This window comes from Cibotium barometz, chromosome 12, assembly GCF_041138505.1.
Source record: "Cibotium barometz isolate CiBa-2024 chromosome 12, ASM4113850v1, whole genome shotgun sequence".
Lineage (NCBI taxonomy): Eukaryota > Viridiplantae > Streptophyta > Polypodiopsida > Cyatheales > Cibotiaceae > Cibotium > Cibotium barometz.
Window position 1 is genome coordinate 56,291,834 of NC_141057.1, and position 21,424 is coordinate 56,313,257.

The 21,424-nt window shown below is 45.9% G+C and overlaps 1 protein-coding gene across 2 annotated transcripts in view; it reads left to right on the plus strand.

The window, feature by feature from the left end:
• Positions 1 to 21,424, plus strand: part of LOC147633617 (endoribonuclease Dicer homolog 4-like) — a 156,892-nt gene that overhangs the window by 47,532 nt on the left and 87,936 nt on the right. For both annotated transcript variants that reach the window (XM_086806748.1, XM_086806749.1), the window contains one exon: positions 9,264 to 9,339. In XM_086806748.1, the coding sequence (XP_086662874.1) occupies positions 9,264 to 9,339 (76 nt within the window). The remainder of the gene's footprint in view (positions 1 to 9,263; positions 9,340 to 21,424) is intronic.

Below are 21,424 nucleotides of genomic sequence, written 5' to 3' on the forward strand. Positions count from 1 at the left end.
GAAGGGTGATCTCAAGGAAGGAGAGGATGGAGAGTTAGTATTCAAGAATCCACCTCGTTTGAAGCAGGGAGACCCAGCATCTCAACGGTTGAGGTCTTTTATACACAAGGAAGAGGTATCAGTCACTTCTCGCCATGCATCTACTTCTCATGGGACAGGAGGCAATAAGTATGTGCATGTTGGAGCTAGTGGGCGACATGATAGCCTTGTGGATTCAAAGGATGTATATCATGGAGAGAGTGGTCGGCATGGAAGCCGAAAGACTCTGTCCATTGAGTTGTCTTGTGGGTGAGACATTGCTGTTCCAAACTTGCAAAAAGGTGGACAGCCACCTAAAAAGAGCTTTCGGGAAGCCCAAAAGGGTGGTAAAGCTGAAAGTACCCCAACCAAAGTTATTACACCAAAGAAGAATAAGTTTGGCTTGACCCCTGAGCAAAGGGAGCAATATGCCAAAGAGGGGAAATGCTTTTCTTGTGGTAGTAAAAAGAGCACATGTTTAGGCAATGCCCTACCCGCAAGCAAAAGCATGAAGACAAGCCACCCAAGGCAAATGTGCATGCCATACCGGATGTGCAGGGTAACACTGAGCATGATGGCAAAGAGAGAGCGGTATGCAAAGCTTGGGGACAAATCAAGGATCAGCCTGCCTTGTTCATGTTTGATGATTGTGCAATAGATAACTTCATCTCTACACAGATGGCAGCCGCCTTGGGCATAGAGATTGGGGACATGGAACCCCAGATTGAGGTAGAGGCAGCTTTTGTTGGGCAGAGAGGTGCAGGTCACTCCTCTTATTGGAAAGTTGCACATTCATATACAGGGTTATTTGGATCATGAGCATTTCTTGATTGCCCCACTCAATGGATATGATATATTACTTGGCAAGCCTTCGCATCATAGGCTTGAGTCCCGCAAAGAATATAAAACCAACAGGATCACCTTTATGCGTAGAGGCCAAATGCATGTCATTGATGCTAGCAAGGAAGGGGATTCTATCCAGTTGTCTCTCACATCCAAATTAATAAGGCAATGAAAAAGAGTCTTTCCGCGTACTTGTTTTTTGTTTGTGACAAAATTGAACAACATAATGTGAATGTGGATATATTGACTCAAGAGAGGGTGAATTTTCTTAATGCTTATAAAGATTGTTTCGCCGATGCATTGCTAGGAGAGCTACCTCTTGAGAGACCGGAGGATCATCGTATAGATCTTGTGCCAGGTAGTTCTCCACCTAACAAACCCGCATATCGTGTGAGTGCCGCACAACAAGAGAAGACCATGAAGTAGGTTAATGAGCTTTTAGTGAAGGGTTTGGTTCAGCCAAGCTCTTTACCCTTTTGTTCTCCTGTGCTTCTTGTGCAAAAGAAGGATGGATCTTTTCGCATGTGTGTAGATTATTGAGCTCTAAACAAGCTCACCGTCAAGAATAGGTTTCCAATTCCACGCATAGATGACATCTTGGATAAGCTTGATGGTTCGGCTTGTTTCAGCCGTATAGATTTGAAGAGTGGTTACCACCAGATTCGTGTGGTATCCCAGGATATCCATAAAACTGCATTCAGGACAGCTTTTGGATTGTATGAATTCGGTGATGCCTTTTGGTCTTACCAATGCCCTGACAACATTCAACTGTATGATGGACATGATATTTCGACCCCATCATAAGTTTACAGGTGTATTCTTTGATGATATCTTGGTTTTCTCCAAGAATGAGGAGGAGCATAAGACTCATTTGGCTATAGTGTTTGAAGAGTTGCGAAAGCATAAACTCTTCATAAATGCTAAGAAAAGTGAGTTCTTCCTCTCAGAGATACACTATTTGGGACACATCGTATCCAAAGAGGGTGTAAGAATGGATCCTGCTAAGATTGAAACTATTCCGAATTGGCCAAAGTTGTAAAATGTACATCAAGTGCGTAGCTTTCTTGGGTTGTGTTCATACTATCGGCGATTCATAAGGCATTTCGTCAAGATTACCTTGCCATTGCATGATCTTACAAAGAAGAAAGCCACTTTCCAATGGACTTCGAATGAGCAAGATGCTTTCTTACAACTCAAAAATGCTATCATTTGTGGACCCGTTTTGATTGTTCCTGACTTGTAAAAGCCATTCACGGTAGAATGTGATGCATGTGGGAATTGTATAGGAGCTGTCTTAAATCAAGAGGGTCATGCAGTTGCTTATGAGAGCGGTTGTTTGCATGATGCCGAGATCCATCTAGACATTTATGAAAAAGAGCTCTTGGCTGTAATTCATGCCCTAAAAATATGGAAACATTACCTTCTTGGGGCTGAATTTGTAGTCAAGATAGATCACCAAAGTTTGAGATATTTTCTATCTCAAACAAAGCACTCGGAGAAGTAAATGAGAGTGGCAAACTTTCTTTCCATGTTTCATTTTCAGATTGTACACACTCCGGAAAAGAGGAATCTAGTGGCAGATGCTTTGTCTAGGAAGCCTTATATAGCTGCAGTTTAAGTGGCCTCTCATGGAGACTTATCTGCCATGCGTGATTTGTATCATTTGGATGCTGATTTTTCCCATATATGGATTGATTTGATGGCTGGTCACTCACATACCTCTTATGTGATCAAAGAGGGTTATCTTATGAAGGAAAATTGCCTTTGTGTGGTGAGGGATATGCATTCAAAGGTTATGGAGGAATGTCACGCTCCACCTTATGCTGTGTTCATAGAGGTATTCTACCCACCACACGCATAATAGAAAGATATTTCTTTTGGCTAAGCATGCGTAAAGATATTGAGGCTTATGTACACGCATGTATTACATGTCAAAAGGTGAAATTTGATAGGCAAAAGCCTCCCGGTTTGCTTCAGCCATTGCCTATTCCCTTGCAGCGATGGGGAAGCATTACTGTGGACTTCATTATGGATTTTCCTAGATCCCAGCATGGGAATGATGCTATTTGGACCATAGTTTAGAGGTTTAGCAAGGAACCTCACTTCTTACCCGTCAAGAAAACCATTAAAGTTGATCATATGGTGAAGCTTTTCCTTGCTTACATATTCAAGCATCATGGTATGCCTAAGTCCATTGTTGGGGATAGAGATCCCAGGACTATGAGGCTCTTTTGGAAGGCTTTATTTGATAACATGGGCACTAAGCTTGAGTTCTCATCTGCTTATCACCCCCAAACCGATGGTCAAAGTGAGGCTGCAAATTTTGTTGTGTTGGATTTATTGAAGTGTTATGTGGCAGATCTAAAGAGTGCCTGGGAGAAGTATCTTCCTAGAGTTTGCCTACAATAATATAGTACATGCCTCCACGGGAAAGGCCCCGTTTGAGATTACTTATGGCAGAGTGATCTTTCCACCCATCCTTCGTACAAAGGATTAGATTTTTGCAGCTGATGAGTATGTGCGTGACTTGGATGTAGCCTTTGCTCAGGATAGCCATTGCAAGGTCACAAGACAAGCATAAGAGGGTTGTTGACAAGCATAGAAGGGACATGCAAGTCAAGGAAGGTGATTGGGTATTGCTGAAATTTGAGAAAGGTAGGCTTCGGAAGAGGCTAAGACGAGAGGGATCATATTTAAAGCTTTCTACTCGATATTATGGACCCTTCAAAGTGATTGAAAAGATCAATGACGTGTCCTACATGCTTGCTTTACCCAGCCATTGGAAGATTCACAATGCTTTTCACGTGAGTCTTTTGCGGAAGTATGTGGGGCGAGACCCGCAAGAGACGGTCACAGAAGATCCGTCCGAGATTGATGAGCTTGAGGAGATTCTCGAGCCAGAGCAAATTTTATTTCACAAGGAAAGAAAGTTATTTCACAAGGAAAGAAAGTTTCCACATGGGAAGCTTTCCAGGAGATACCATGTGAAATTTAAGAACTACTTACCCATTGATGCAAAGTGGGTAGATGAAGATTACTTTGTTGACTACCCTCAGCTTTTACAGGCATATCTTGAGGCTTTTCAGTTGAGGTCAATTGTTTAGAAGTTGGGGGAGGGGGGATGTCACCATTTGGTCCATCTCCATTTCCGGAGCCACTTCTATCGGACTATCACTCCATAGAGCGGCTAGACTTGTACCATGTTCACATGTGGCCAGGCCAGTGCCCCATTTGAAAGGGTCAGTCATTTGGTGTCACATGGACGGGAACCAGTTGTGTGCCACCCGTGTGTGACCAGTTTTGTGCCAAATGGACGGGAGCCTGTTTGCTGCCACCCGTGGATGACCAAGATTGCGTCTTATCCATGGGACTGTCACTCCATGGTAGGACTGATATTTGTGTTGACCTTGTCTATGGGATTGTCACTCCATAGGAAGGCCCGTGCTAGGACTTGTGTTTCGCCTACAGGACAGGACTTCACATTTCTGTCACGCCAGTTTTGTGCCCGACAAGAAATCTTTGTACAAGTTTCATGAAAGGGAGATTTCGTCCATTACATGTGCACATGCATTTATGCATGCATAAACTTGTTTTTACATGACTTGTTTTCATGTGTTTGCCTGCTATGTCGTGCCAATACACTGGACGGGGACGCCCCCAGTGTACCGTGGGTGTGCTGTTTGCTGATGAGTTGGTGTGGCGTGTGAACTGCTGGTAAGTATTACCCTTCTTCTGGCCTTTTCAAATGTAAAATCCTTTAAGTAATGTCAACCTTAATAATTATAAGGTTGGGTGTTCACACATATTTTAACATTGGCTGGACATTTGCTCTCATGTGGGTGCCCAACGTTATTAATAACATTATAGTTATTATTGCATGAGGTTATTCTTTTCCCACACACGTGGATGGTTGGTGGGAGTGTGATTGAAGGAAAGTACCCACCTTGTTATTATCAGTTGTACTCGCCTGTTGCACCCGACTGCATATATACTAGCTGTACCTGCTTGTTTGGACCCGCTTGCATTTGTACCAGCAGTACCCGCCTGCATCTGTACTAGCTGTACCTGCCTCTGCATCTGTACCAGTTGTACTCGCCTTTTTATACCCGATTGCATCTGTACCAATAGTACTTGTAGTACCTGCTGGACTAGTTGTACCAACCTGTACTACTTGTACTTGCTGGACTAGTTGTACCAACCTGTACTTGTTGTACCTGCTGTACTTGATTGTACCCTCAGTTGTACCAGCTACTTCCCAACATCTACTGTTGCCAGGATCTGCTTACAATTTGAGAGTGCAATAAAAAGGGATAAGCTTCTCTCTTGGGAATTGAATTTGAATACTTGTTAGATATTTATCTCTGTATTTTTCAGATTTAGTAATAATTAAAATTAAATATTGTTTCAACAAGTTTTGTCAAGCAAAATATCACACCCTGTTGCCTTCATTAAGTAAGGCCATCAGGAGGGTGACTTTTTCCCATGATTACCCTGACCGCGCGCTTATATTTTGGAGGAGCCAGTGAAGGTCATTTGGGGTATGAGGGAAAACTGGGAGCAAAGCTGATTCAGGAGCACCAGGTATTGCTCTCTCCACGGTGTTTCACCTTGCGAGGCATAGTGCTGAGCTCCTGCGTCACCTGTCGTCTCGCCAGGGGAGCGTGAAGGCGGGGCCGGGGTAAGGGTCACGGAGGCATCCTCGGTGGGCCTGGCAGCACGGGCAGTTGAGCAACGTGCCCTATCTGCCTACACATGAAACACTATCTGGGGAGTCTTGAATACTCAACCCGCTGCAGCAACGGGCCCTCATACAGACCGGGGAGTGCGATAACCAGCGGGAGAGCGTCCGGAGAGGTTACACAAACTGTGATGGAAAGAATCCTGGAACACCTGCTAAGGGGATTGGATGTGGGGTTGAAGCCGTGATGCCATCTAGCGAAGAACACTTGAGCGTTGCGTATCGCGATGGGGCTTTGCTGTATCACATGATCTGCCCTTTTGTGGGTGAGTTGAACTCCACCTGAGAGTAGCCAAGCCCCAGACAATGGATATCGATGATTTTGCCTAGCTCGCTAAGGAGGGCTGCCTGGAGCAAATCCTAATCTATCTGCACACTGAGTGGCTCCCTACGATCTTGCAAACCAAGCAAGAGACCGCGAGGGATGCAATAGAAGCCAAGAGCTGGAGGTCCGCTTTGGAAAAATGGCAAGGGGCAGCATCCTCGGTTGGGGATGACGGAGTGGCTGCCATTGAGTCCTCTTGAAAGGGTAAGGACCAGAGAAGCCGACTCATGCCGAAAGGAAAACAACCTGGGCGAGCACCTCTGCCGAGAAGACTTGTATGAATGGTGGAAGAGAAGGCTAGGGCTGGGCCCTGGGGGGGGGAGAGAGAGAGAGAGAGAGAGAGAGAGAGAGAGAGAAGTGGGGAACTTGAAGCCGTGAGGGCCGGTGATGGAGCAGGAGGGCGGGGAAGAGGGCAAAGGTGGGAATGGGCAAGGGTGGCTGGCATGCAGGGCGGGGGCAGCAGCAAGGTCTTGGGAAGGGAGAAGGCACTGGTTGCCAAAGGGCAGGGGTGATGGGGCAGAAACGGTGTGAAGGGGGGAAGGAGGAGGTGAGGCGAGAAAAGAGGCAGCAAGAGGGTGGCGATGGGCGGTATAGGCACAGTGGAAAAAAAGGGTGAGGCAGTGTAAAAGTGATGGGCGTAGGGGTGGGCAGTGCGAATCTGCGCCAAGGAAAGGGGGGTGCTACAGACGGGCAGGGGTTGGAGAAGGAAGCTTGAAGCAGCAAGGGGCGGCGAGGGGGCTGCGGGGTGGGGGGGGTCGGGGTGGGGGGTGGGGGGAGGGCGAAGGTGGAAATGGGTGAGGGCGGCTGGCACACAGGGCAGGGGCAGCAGCAAGGCGTTGGGAAGGGAGAAGGCACTGGTTGCCAAAGGGCAGGGGTGACGGGGCAGAAACGCTGTGAAGGGGCGAAGGAGGCAAGGCGAGGTGAAGGGAGGCGGCGATAGGCGGCGTGGGGAGACAGTGGCAAAGGGGTGGGGGAGGCGGGACGGGGTAGGGTCGGGCAGCGCCAATCTGCTCCAAGGAAAGGGGGGTGCAACAGACGTGCAGGAGAGCTCCAGCTCTCGCTATCCCTGATTACACTCTCCTTTACAACATGGGCCTCAACTTTATCAGAAATTAGCTAACAACTTTCTTTTTCATGTGTAATTGTCCAGTGGAGGTTGCCTGAAAAATCCCTCAGCATGGTAAATATCTACTTCCTCGTGGGTGGGTCTCTACAGTTGTGAGATGATATTCCAACTCACAAAGCTGTTCTTTATGAGTTAGGTTCTTTTAGTTGGATAATCCTGTGGCAGCTGGTCTGCTGTCCATTCATTTTGGAGGGTAGCAGGGGGTTTTGTTTTGTTGGTGACAATAAAGCTCCTGCATAGGAAATCTGCCTTTCTATTGAGCGGGCTGATTGGGACTCTTGGATAGAGTTCAGGAAGGTGATAGCTGCATGCCTTCCAGGACTTGCTTGGAGGCCACATGCATTGGATCTCTTTTTTGACCTTCAAAAGAAGAGACCTGCGGTAATTGAGAGCTGGAGCTCCCCCCTGCATGCCTGTTGCCCCCCGTTGTGTGGATGCCTTCACTTGTTGATTAGTGATTGGCTTTTTATAGGTGCCAAAACTGGCCATCGAAAGTCCCAAAAATCTATGTTTAGGACTTTGGTAAATTTTATAAGGTGGAGTGTTCACACCCACATTAAAAATGGGTGTGAACACCCCAATGGGAACCCAAACCCCAAAAGTTCTATAACAAGGAAAGACTTTAATTGCCCAACTTTTCTGGACGTGGGTTTTAATTTATCCAACAAAAGATGGTAACCAAAAAGCAATGATGGCCATGTGTGTCATTTCTTGGGCCTTCGTTTGCACTCGTAGTCAATGGTTCTAGGCATCCGCAACGCTACAAGACCGGACATAAGCAAGCATGCAGGGCAGGAAAACAGGTCATGCATCTAATAAATCTTTTATCTCCCTACATTCACAAAATGAAATGCATATGCAAATATACATTGGAAATCCCCGTTCTCAAGCCATGTATCTCACCCAGGAATCTAGTCATACTAGATGACTGCGAGCACTAGCGTCCCCAGTAATACTCGTCACACCTCCTGGCCTACTAGTCACACTAGCACTGCCAGAAGTGCTAATGATCATACTAGGAAAGCTCCCATCCCTCTGGAAATACCATGTCATAGGACTACTAATCATATCAGCAAATCCCAAACACTGGACATGCTGAGAGTGATTCATGAGTGAAACTGGTGCCCAAATGCATAGGAAGATCTAGTGAGAATCTCTCTTTGCATTTATTAAAGGATAGCTTGTTGTTCATGGAGCCAAATTGTGACATATAACAATTCTAAAGGTTGTTTTTGAGTAGAGTGATGCATGGAAGGCATCATGTGATGCACACTAAAGTTATTATGTAAGAAGAGGTTCGAGCTTTTGTTCAACGACAAGAAGAGAGAGGGGGGGATGGGGAGGAGAGAATCACATCAGAGAGAGATATCCCATTATATTCAGAGAGCCACATTCCCTACGCCAGATCTTTGAGGCAGCAGACCAGCGCATACTGGGGAGATACATTCTAGACATACAGCGCCACAAAGAGACATTATTACAGGCTCAGACAGCTCCAGAGGGGGGGCGACAGACACAGATTACTACATTTTTTCAGAGATCCATACCCCTCCCAGCCCCTACACGGCAGGGAATTACTCTCCAGAGAGCAGAGACACTTAGAGCCCGCAGGAGACAGAGGACACCTGGCTTTCGGACACCACGCCTATACCAGAGAGAGATGACAGAGATCAGAGCTCAGTTTCACAGAGAGGGTGCGGAGCGACTGGCTCGCTTCAGAGCACACCCAGGCATGTTCTTCAGGGAGCTGTGGACACCCCCTTCACTGATGTATACCATTTTATACCCCCAGTATGGTACAGGATGGAGCTAGCTAGGTTGCATATCATGATTGTATACTCCATGCATATAGCTTTGCATTCTCCTAGTAGTAGAGCTCCATCCCCTCCACACCCAGATTCAGCTTTTTTTTATTCAGTGCTTTTTCATTTTGTTGGGATGACAGAGGATACCCCATACAGGTACTCCGATTTGTCTCATCGGCCGAGTTCGGTCTTTTGGAAGACGTTAATAAAATCTTTCTTTCTTTCTTTCTTTCTACAAAATAACTGTAATTTGGGGACACTTTTTTTTGATAACTTGAAATCTAAAGGAATGTGTGTAAAACCCACTTTTTTTGGCCATTTCTTGGGTAGAGGATTTTCTAATAAAAATTCTAAGAAGTTGTAGTCTATGAACTTATAAGTTTTTTTTTTTTTGTTTTGGGTGCTTAGGAATACTATTTCAAAGTTGATGTATGTGCTAGGCCAAGGATATTTGGCATGACAGCGTCTCCAGTGATTAGAAAAGGTGAGATTGCAACATTATCCTATGAGTTTGTGGTTTTACTTTGCAATTCAATTTGAAATGGCTTGCACATTTTAGTAACAATTTTTTTTGCAAGATGGATGCTAGCATGAATAGTACCCACTTTTAAATTGCCAGAAAGCCTTGCATGGTGAAACTAAAGAAGACTAAAAATTATGGGGGATGTACTAGGGGTAGAGTGGAGCAGCATGGCGGTAAGGCAGATGTGATCAGTTGCTGCTTTCAAGGAAAAGTAGACAACTTTCAAGGAAAAGTAGACAACTTTCCCCTCAGATAGGATAAAAGTAGGACACTTAATAACAGGGGAATTCGTTGCGTTGTCCATGCGTGGAATAGCCCCTTGCTGGGTTGGAGAGAGATGGACCAGATCACTGTGATGTTTGGATGCTCAAAATTCGACAAAGGTGAGTTGAAGTGTGCATTGGGCATGATATGGACTGCCTCTTGTCAATACTGCCTTTTATGGCGAAAGTGGGTTAATGACTGGAGATGGCAGTAGGGGGCCCCTTGGATGCTACCAGAACTGCATTTACAACATAATGATGAAACAGGGTCATGATTTCTGTGAGTTCTACAAGTGACGGAGGTTAAGAATGAACAATCCCAGAGTTTGGTCGGCCAGATCTGAAATATAGCTTTTGAAAGGTGCCCGAGATGTAGGTCTGCTACAGAGGTTTTTTGGCATGGATTCTGGGTGTGTCCTGCAACAAGGGGCTTCTGGACTAAATCTGTAGATGGGGGAAGAATGTTTTTGGAGTCTACCTATCTCGGTTGCACTGTGGAGGAAAGAAACTGCCTATTCTTTTTTATAAGGTCTGCGTGTTTGTGGGAGGTTTGGGTTTCCAGGAACACTTTTGTCTTTGGTTCTGGACCCCAAGGGCTGGACACCGAGGAGATGATATATTATCAAAGCTAGTTCTGAGAGTTTTGTACAGGTCAATAAGTGGACCTCCGAACCTATGTCCATTATGTAGCCAAGGATCCTTCAGACTGCCCCTTGATAAAACATTTTAATGTTAGAAGGCGCTGGATGCTTTAAGAAACGGATGAGGATGAAAATTTCCACGTGTGTTATGGGTGCTGTAGAGTGCGAATGGTGTTCGGAAGCATGTTCTGGCAGAAAGAGGGGCCTCGATGCCAGACTTTGGCTGCCTCTCCTGTGGACCTCAGATTCCCATGGGGGGTATCTTGAATCTGGCAAATCCCGAAGGCAACCCCGTTGAGAAACTCCTTGCCTGATCAAAATGACGTGACTCTTGTTGTCCCCCTCATACCTAAGCTCGGGGCCCAAACGATAGCACCAAAAGATATGTAGGCATCCTTGCTAATCCTGGCAAATAGGTGTGCTACCATGGTCCAAATCCTTGTGCTTCCCTGCATTCCCATAGGCAGTGATAAACTGTCTCTGAAGCTCTTGCACATCTTGGGCAAGTTGGGCCAAGAGCGATCTCCACCATGTAGTGAAAATCCAAAAGAATGAGGAGATTTGTGCCTTCCTGTAAGAGTGCCACAGCCTCTGCCAGAAACTCCTCTGAATGTCAGAGGTAAGACCATAGGACTCCCAATGAGGTCTAAGGGTAGGGACTCTATGAATCTGTCCCAAGACAAGCTGCCTGGCATTCCTCACAAGTCAATATAAAAGTGCTTCCCTGCTCTGACAACGGCTCTCATGGGCCGAACCATCGGGCCCTCAACCATATCCTGCACCACCCATCGTGAACAGAAAAGAAAAATGATACCTCACCCTTACCTGGTGAGGGGAGACCCATAATCTGCAGAGGAACCCCGGTCCTTGAAAAAACCCCAAACCACAAGTGAGGAGATCCATCTAGAAAAGTCCCTGCAACCCAATGGTTGGGTATGGCTGCATCAATTTGCATAATCCTTCGACGACTAGCTTCCCTCAAGTGCTGAGTAAGGCCAACCCTCTGATCCTCCGTAAGGCTCTTAAACCTCTTCCACTCCAAGACAGAAGGAAAAAACATCTCCCAAGCGGCCCAATGGATATGTGTGGTAGCGCCAAGAGATCTATCATGTTCATCCACGATCAAATCATTCTACAAAATGGGCTGTCTATAAGCCTCCTCAACTGATCGATGAGGTATATGAACTAGAAGACATCTCATGCACTCCCAGGCCCGAAGAAGGGACCTAACCAGAGGGGAGGAGGGGGGGCAGTGATCTGCCTCAGAAAAGATGAACCATGAGCTGTAGAGACAGTCGGCACCCTTGACTGGAGTGCATCTCATAACCTGCTGCATGAGAAAGTCCTTCCAAGGCTTAGTGCAAGGAAGAAATCCTCGAACAATCAACTTGCAAAGCAATGCCTTACATTGCACCTCCGGGTCAAAGATATTCAATCCCCCCTCATGCTTAGGTCTGATAATGGTTTCCCAGATAACTCTAGCCCGGGTGTGTGTAGTGCCATCCAACCCTGACCACAAAAAGTTTCTAATGAGGGGGCGAAGTTGGCCAATGCACCCTCTATGAAAAACCCAACACGAGGTGATGAACCAGGCTGTGGCCAGCAGCACTTGGTTAACCACCAACACTCTGGGTGCCAGATCAAGCTTCCTGTTGATCAAATGCTGAAGTTTGGTCTTAATGCTCATGACTACAGGTGCAAACTGCTATGCTAGGGAAATGCCCATGCCAACTTGATAGCCAAGGTACCTGGCAGTACATCCTCTCTCAATCCAAGTAAACCCCACATCTAAGCCCCAATCTATCTGTGGGGAGGCATTGACCCAAAATCCGACAGACTTGTGCCAATTAATGTTGGCACTTGCAGCCAAACAAAACATATCTAGGGCTGTCCGAAAAGCACAAAGACAAACATGTGAAGCCTCCAGAAACATCGCGGTGTCATCTGCTAACTCTGAATCCACAAGCTCATCCTCTATGCATAAAGGCAATTTGAGACCCGTGACACCTGGGGGGCCCGAAGAAATTTGCTCATGGCCTCTGCCACAATGAGAAAAAGTAGGAGAGCAAGGGGACAACCCTGCCGCACCAAGCGAGAAATCTGAAAGGGCTCACTCCGTCCCCCCACCACAGGCCAAAACCGTGCTATGGGCCTCGCTATAAAGGAAAGATCCCCTCTGATCCAATCCTGGGAGAATCCGGTATGTGCCATTGTGCCTTCCAAAAAACCCAATCCACTTTGTCGTATGCTTTTTCAAAATCCAACAGAAGGATGGCAAGGGGTTGGTGGCTAGCTTTAGTCCACTCAACAGCTTCCCAAAATGAAAAAATGTTATAAAAAATACTCCTTCCTTGGAGAAAGCCATTCTGTGTGTCATGAATGATCCTTTGGAGGACTGGTTGCAGCCTCATGCTCAGAGCCTTAGCTAGGATTTTATATGCAGAACCTAATAACGTAATCGGCCTCCATTGCTTGAGGTTGGTCTCATCCCCACCTTTTGGGATAAGGTGGATAAAGCCCTTTGTAAGATGGGGTGGCATCATACCTGTACACCACATCTCTTGCAAGGCAAGAGTGATCTCATCCCCAATGTGATCCCAAAATTGAATAAAGAAAGATGTGGAGAGACCATCATCTCCAAGGCATTTTCCTTTTGGGAGAGCCAGCAAAGCCAGCCTCATCCATCCTTCGAGAAAGGAGCATCCAGAGAGGAACACGTATCATCTGTAATGAGTTTGGGCATGCACTCCCAAATTTTCTACTGTGCAACATCTTTGTGCGGAGAGGGTGTCTCTGCAGACAACAAAATTTGATAAAAATCTGAGGCAATACTCCTCACCGTATTTGGTTCAGTCTGAATCACTTCCACCAAGTCCTGCAAACACCTGACAGATTCGGTAGGTCTATGTGAGGAGAAGAATTGTGTGTTGCATCTGCCACCCATTTGTACCTAGAATGCCTCGGTAGCGTGAAACAAGAACTCATAATGTAACTCGCGGGTGACCGGGGGACTAGGGTCTTTGACACACTTGTTGATACCATCAATGCATATTAAAACACTTAAACATGGCCATAGCCTTAACACATATCCATCATCACTTTGCATAAAACATAAAAGCTGGACAAAACATCCACAAATGCTGAAAATGGAGCTTGCACATGTGACACCACATAGAGGCCGGAATGGGCCAACCCCCCCCTTGGAGTATTTTATTACCCAAGGAGAATAATTTCATGTATAAGCTTTGAGGGCCTTACTCTCCCCACGGGAGATGCCGGATTATCCATATACAAATGCCATAACAAAGCCCAACATGAGGTCTTCATGCAATAGAGCTGGTACAGCAATTACAACTCTCCATTCAGTTGCTTGGTACAACAAGTACCATGGCTAGTACAGTAGGTAAAATGGTTGGTACAATAGGTACAGTGGCTGGTACAGCAGGTACAGAAAGTACAAGGGTTGGTACAACAAGTACAATGGCTAGAAATCATAATAAAATGATTAAATACCCTTGCCTTAAGTATTTCTTCGCGATGGAAGCCTCCAAAACAGTCCCCAACAGCCGGTATTCTTCATGGGCAGCCTTCAAGAGAGAGAGTAGCCATCATTAGGGCAGCCTGTAACGGTGGTAGAGGCTAGTGTGCAGCAAGAGAGCCTCCATTAATGAAGAGAGGGGTCTCCAATTTATAGATTTGGGCCTCCCATGAGCTAAAATGGCAAAAGAAGGCTACAATGACAAGTGGAGAGCCACACAATAGTTGAAGTGACAAGTGTGAGGCCACTTGTCTCACTTTGATCCACTTTCTAACAAGTGTCAGGCCACTTGTCTCACTTTAGTCCACTTTCTTGCCACATGTCCCAATCTAAGAGATGGCTCTTTCCATAAACTTTATCTCTAAAAATATCCCAACTGGTAGACATTCTGTCATAGGCACTTTGCCAACTCTTGGTATCTACTCAATTCGAGATGTAATGACGCGAACAAAATTTCCATCAGAGTCGGGCCAAAAATAGCTACTCCTAAATTTTAGGAGTGTGGTCCTTTGTATTGTAGGATAATCCCCCATCCCCAAAGCCTCTACTTTCCAAATATTTAGACATCCTGGAGGCCACCAGACCCCTTTCATACTGGGAAATGTCCAGGCTGGTGACATCCTGATACGAATGTAACTCGTGGGTGACGGGGGGACTAGGGCCTTTGACAGACTTGTTGATACCATCAATGCATATTAAAACACTTAAACATGGCCACAATCTTAACACATATCCATCATCACTTTGCATAAAACATAAAAGCTGGACAAAACATCCACAAATGCTGAAAATGGAGCTTGCACATGTGACACCACATAGAGGCCGGAATGGGCCGACTCCCTCCCTCCCCCTCCCCCCCCCTTGGAGTATTTTATTACCCAAGGAGAATAATTTCATGTACAAGCTTTGAGGGCCTTCTCTCCCCACGGGAGATGCCGGATTATCCATATACAAATGCCATAACACAGCCCAACAAGAGGCTACGAAGCCGGAACACAGGCTGTAGAAATGTTGAACCAACAATATAATTCCTATACCTCCGTGTGGGTACTGATTCTTCCCCAAAAACCAGAGGTCTTCATTTAGTGAGGACAAGTACAATGGTTGGTACAGCAAGTACAATCGGTGGTACAGTAGGTACAGTGGTTGGTACAGCCGGTATAGCAAGTACAAATATTGGTATAACAAGTACAATGGTTGGTACAATCGGTACAAGGGTTGGTACAGCAGGTACAAGGGCTAGTACAGTAGGCACAGTGGTTGGTACAGCAGGCATAGAAAGTACAAGGGTTTGTACAACAAGTACAATGGCTAGAAATCATAATAAAATGATTAAATACCCTTGCCTTAAGTATTTCTTTGCAATGGAAGCCTCCGAAACAGTCCCCAACAGCCGGTATTCTTCATGGGCAGCCTTCAAGAGAGAGAAAGAGAGTAGCCATCATTAGGGCAGCCTGTAACGGTGGTAGACGCTAGTGTGCAGCAAGAGAGCCTCCATTAATGAAGAGAGAGGGCTCCAATTTATAGATTTGGGCCTCCCATGAGCTAAAATGGCAAGAGAAGACTACAATGACAAGTGGAGAGCCACACAATAGCTGAAGTGACAAGTGTGAGGCTACTTGTCTCACTTTGATCCACTTTCTAACAAGTGTCAAGCCACTTGTCTCACTTTGGTCCACTTTCTTGCCACATGTCCCAATCTAAGAGATGGGTCCTTACATAAACTTTATCTCTAAAAATATCCCAACTGGTAGACATTCTGTCATAGGCACTTTGCCAACTCTTGGTATCTACTCAATTCGAGATGTAATGATGTGAACAGAATTTCCATCCGAGTCGGTCCAAAAATAGCAACTCTCCTAAATTTTAGGAGTGTGGTCCTTTGTATTCTAGGATAATTCTCCATTCCCAAAGCTTGTACTTTCCAAATATTTAGACATCCTGGAGTCCACCAGACCCCTTTCATACTGGGAAATGTCTAGGTTGGTGACACAGAACGCCTATCCAAGACCATCTGTGCAGCTCAGCTCTGACTGCAAATAAAAGGTCTGAAATCCAAGGAGAATGAGGATACTTCTCATGTTCCCTCTGAAGCGCTGCAATCCTCCGTCTGATAGCTCTCTCCTTTGCCAAGATCTCGTGTTTCTTGGTCAATGCAATAGATTGATAGTGCTGGCTGGTCCTTTCCAGAGCCATGGTAACCCTGTGGTGAGGGTCAGGATCATCACATGACCTCCAAATCTCTTTGATCACAAGTGAGGTCTCTGCATCCAAATAAAGAGAATCAAGGATCGGAACACGAGGGGAGGCATTCTGAGTCCCAAGCTGCGTGAGACAAAGAACAACTGGACAGTGATCTGATTTGGTGTTGCCAGGCATAATAACGATAGTGCCCCCTACTGGGCATGACCTGAGGGAGGGGTCCCAACGTCCCCACGCGGAGGATGGGCACGTGACACGACCCGCCACACCTAATGGACCTTTGGACGGGCTTGGGCCATAGGCTGTGTCGAGGGGGAGGCGTGTTTGCGCTGCTTCTTACGGCCCCTAGCTCTAGGGCAATCTCGGGCAAAGTGCCCGTGTTGGCGACAAACCCGGCATTGATCAGGTTTACCAGCAACCTCCATATGTTGCTTCAGGAGACCTTTAGGTGCTGGAAGCAACACAAAATCATCAAGAGGCTCATCACAATCAGCGAGCACCATAACCTTGGGGACATCATCCGCTGAGGCAGTGACCGCCTGGGCTGATTAAGTCGGTAAGGTAGGGTAGGGCGGCACTTGAAGGACCTGTCCAAACAATGACCCGATGGCCTTCAACATGGGCCAATATGCACGAGGAAGACATGGGAATCTGAGAGTGATAGGGACATTGTTCCGATCTTCTGCCACGTGATCGAAGTAGCTGGAATAAGGTTGGAAGAACATCTTGCTCGGGCCCAGAGAGAACGGGCTGCCCTCCACTACCAAAGAGGCTGAATCCTCATCATCAAAGTCGACTTGGAAGAAGCCTCTCCCAAGTAATCCGACATCCTTGAAGTGCAGAGTAAGGTTGGAGGGCAACGCCACGAGGACCCAGTCACGGGCCTGGAGATGGGAGGGATGAGACCCAAACACTTTGGCAATGAGGGTTGTCTTTGTGTCTTTTTTAATTTTGGCAAAAAGGGTTGCAAGCTCAGCTTCTGAGAAAGTAATGGTTTGCCCGGTGTGGGGGGGATTGATTAGCCATGAGGCTGATTAGAAAAAAGGCCGACTTGAACCGCCGTGTTTGAGCTCTTCTCGCATTCCTTGCTTGCCGGAATCTGGAATATTGCAGCCCACATGTTGTCTATTCCAGGCCAAGGGTTGTGCTTTCTTTCTCTCTCTGCACGCCACCCTGTTGTTTGCCTTACTGGCACCGAGCAAGCGTATAGCAGCAAGTCGTTTTAGGGTTTCAATATGCTGCAGTAGGTCGTTTTAGGGGTAGGCTGTTGGTTTTAGGGTTCCGCTGCTGGCAGAGGGTTTCTTGCTGCCTCTCTATCTCTCTCTTTCTCTCTCTCCACGCAGCCACACTCCCTCTCTCTCCACGCTGTGCTCTTTTCTCTCTTCATGTTGCTCCCATCGCTCTCTCTCCACGCTGCTCCCTTCTCATCGCCTGTGTATTTCAGGTCTCGCCTGTGTATATCATTCCTTCAAACTTCTTTTTTACAGATACTGATTTTGCCTGATTCTGATTCTTGTTTCTGCACAAAGCCTGATTTCGCTTGATTCTGATTTCGATTCTGCACAAAGCCTGGAAATTGCAAAATCTCTACATCTCTTCTAGGTTCTCTCTCAATCAACCAAGAAGGTTGAAATCGGCACTGCTCTCTCGTCTTCTTGGTCTGCCACCAAGTATAATGCCCCTCTGACTGAATTCTGATTTGATGATTTATGAGGCTAGGGCTGGGAGTGCTTATATACTTGTATGGGTCGCTACTTGGCTGAGGCTACTGCAGTTGGCCAATGTTTTGGACAAGAAAACCATGGAAAAGCCCCCAATATGCTGGTTGGCCTGTTTTGGACAAATAAATCCAAGTTAGTGTCCTTCTAACCTCGTTGGCCCGGCCTGATACCCATATGTTTTCCCTTAGCTGCTGTCGGCCCATCCTTCATACCCACTAGGGGCTGCCGACTATGCCTTACAGCCTGGATTGGTTGTTGTATGGGCTGCCCAAGAGTGCCCATGAGGCATGGGCTGCCCATGGCATAATGTAAGGTCGCAAGTACACACTTTTACTCATGCCCATGTATGCCTACATGCTAATGATGCTTCTACCTGCAGACCTATGCTATGGCTGATGGCTACATGCACTTATTTGATGGGGTTCTCCAAGTGGGTTAAAAGGACCGACTCTAGATTGACCTGTATGGCTCAGAGACTGACCTACGTAGCTCGTGCCTTACTGTCCTTGGATTGAGGGCTCACAATGACGACAAATGTTCCTAAAAAAGGTACTACTATTGTACAAATGCTGCACTGATGATGATGCCAGCTTGTCACTGTGTACCCCAATGTAGGGTGCTCCGATACCAATGTTACATGCACTGAGGTTGACAGTGGTAACATGCAACAAGGCCTTCTTTAAACCTTTACTTTGGTGAGATCTTTAGCATCCAATCAGTGAGTAGAGAGAGAGAAGAGAATGTAGACGACACAACATTGGGTTCCAAATACGCACTAAAGGCCCACCTCCTGCAAGCAGGAGTATTTGTTTGTATTACTTCTTTGGAGAACTTATGTACGATGCTTAACAACAAGAGCTATGACTACCCAACGCAAGGACAAGGAAGACCGTATGACGTCGGCTGAGAATCCGCCAATCCAAGGGCACTGTAGAAGACTCTTTTGGGCCACTGATGCAAGTCTAGGATAGTTGTAGGAGTGCACATATGCTGGCTGAATGCTGAAGAGAGCTTCAATGTTGCCTGGAGAGGATGAATTCTGACTATTTGTATGCAAGAAGACTGGGCCTCAAGCACACTAGCTCTAGAAGCTCTTTGACTGAATTCTGATTCGATGATTTATGAAACTAGGCTTGGGACTGCTTATATACTTGTATGGGTTGCTAGTCGGCTGTAGTCGGCCAGTGTTTTGGACAAGAAAATCATGGAAAAGCCCCTAATATGCTGGTCGGCCAGTGCTTTGATGGTCGGCCTGCTTTCGACAAATAAATCGAAGTTTGTCCTTCTAACCTGGTCGGCCAGGCTTCATACCCATATGTTTGCCCTTAGCTGTCGGCGGCCGTCCTTCATACCGCCACTAGGGGTTGCTGACTATGTCTTACATCCTTGATTGGCTGTAATGTCCAAGAAAGCCCACAAGGCATGGGCTGCTCATGGCATAATGTAAGGCTGCAAGTACATACTTTTACTCATGCCCATGTATGCCTACATGCTAATGATGCTTCTACTTGCAGACCTACGCTATGGCTGACTGCCACACATGCACTTATATGATGGGGTTCTCCAAGTGGATTAAGAGGACTGACTCGAGATTGATTTCTACGGCTCAGAGACTGACCTACGTAGCTCGTGCCTGACTGTCCCAGGAGTGAGGGCTCACAATGGGTCACATCGTACGACAAATGTTCTTAAAAAAGGTACTACTACTATACAAATGTTGCAATGATGATGATGCCAGTGCCACTATGTACCGCAGTGCAGGGTACACGTGACGTAAAAGGGACTTCAAGAATACCAAAGGTGCTCGGAAAGCTGAAAATGTACAAGAGAAGAAGCCATAGATCAAGAGGAGCATATATGAGTTGTCTAAGCAACAAAGAGCGGAGTACATACGAGAAGGCAAATGCTTTAAGTGTGTGGTAGCAAAGACCAGATATCACCTAAATGTAGCAAGGGCAAGAAGGAAGAAGCACCCAAAGTGCATGTAAATATGGTGTCCAATGTGTAGGGCAATACATATCATGCAAGCGAGGATAGAGTGGTATGCAAAGCATGGGGGCAACTCAAAGATCACGCCGCCTTATTTATGTTTGATGATTGCTCTCCCGTGACAACTTCATCTCCACTCAAATGGCTGCCGCCTTGGGGACTAAAGTGGGAGACAGGGGATGACCTGAAATACATGCATAATTTGGCATTGTTGAGAAAGATGTGAAGGTCACTTCTCTGATTGAAAAGGTGCGAATTCATATCTAGGGCCACCTCGACCCCATGAGAACTTTCTTATTGCGTCTCTCAATGGATGTGATTTATTGCTTGGCAAACCGTGGCACACTCACCTTGAGACCCGCAAGAACTACAAGACATTTAAGGAGGCTCTCTTATATGTACAAAGGTTGAGAGCATCTTATAGATGCAGGCATATCGGGTGATACTATTCTCGTTATATCTCATGTGCAAATCAATAAATCGATGAAAAAGAGTGTTTCTTTGTACTTGGTTTTTGTACGTGATGATGTGGAATATAGCAATGTGCATGTTGATTCTCTCACTCATGATAGGCTGAATTTTCTAAGTGAGTATAGAGATTGCTTTGCAGATGCATTGTCAAGTGAAATGCCTCCTCCTTGGCTAGAGCATCATTGCATTGATTTGGTGTGAGCTAGTTTGCCTCATAATAGGCTGGCAGCATATTGTGTGAGTGCTTGCCAACAAGAGGAGAATATGAAGCACGTTGATGAACTCTTAAGAAGGGTTTAGTGCGACCAAGCTCTTCGCCATTTTGCTCACCCATTCTTCTCGTGTAGAAGAACGATGGATCATTTCGTATGTGTGTGGATTACAAGCCACTAAATAAGATAATCATCAAGAATCGGTTTCCCATACCAAGGATTGATGATATCTTAGACAAATTGGATGGTTTATCGTGCTTTAGTCGCATGGATCTCAAGAGCGGCTACCATCAAGTGAGAGTGATGTCTCAAGATGTATACAAAACAACCTTTCTTACATCTTTTGGTTTCTATGAGTATTTGATTATGCCATTCGGTCTCACAAATGCTCTGACTACTTTTAATTGAATAATGAACCGAATTTTTAAAAATCATAGGGGTCTTACAGGTGTCTTCAACGACATTTTGGTGTTTTCGAAGAATGAGGAAGCACAAGCTGCACTCGAGAGTGGTCTTTAAAGAATGAGGAAGCACAAGATGCACTTGAGAGTGGTCTTTGAAGAGCTAAGGAACATATACTTATAATAAATGGCAAAAAGAGTGAATTTTTGCTTTTAGAGGGCGAAACTCAAATCTATTCATGAGACATGCGGTTTTCTTGGTTTATGCTAGAGGTTCATATTTCTCTTTGCAATGATTCCTCGCCACTGCATGAACTTACCAAGAAACGGGTGGTGTTTAAATGGTCAAAATAAAAAATGATGCTTTCCATAAGCTCGAAGACACCATTACGTCGGGACCAGTTTTGGTGATTTCCAATTTATAGAAGCCATTCAGTGTTAAATGTGATGCATTTGGCAATTGCATAGGACCTCTTCTAAATCGCGAAGGAAATGCCATTGCATATGAGAGCAGAAAGTTGCATGATGCCGAGCTTTCTCTTGGCATCTATGAGAAAGAGCTATTGGCTCTAACTCATGCTCTTACAATATGGAAACACTAACACTAC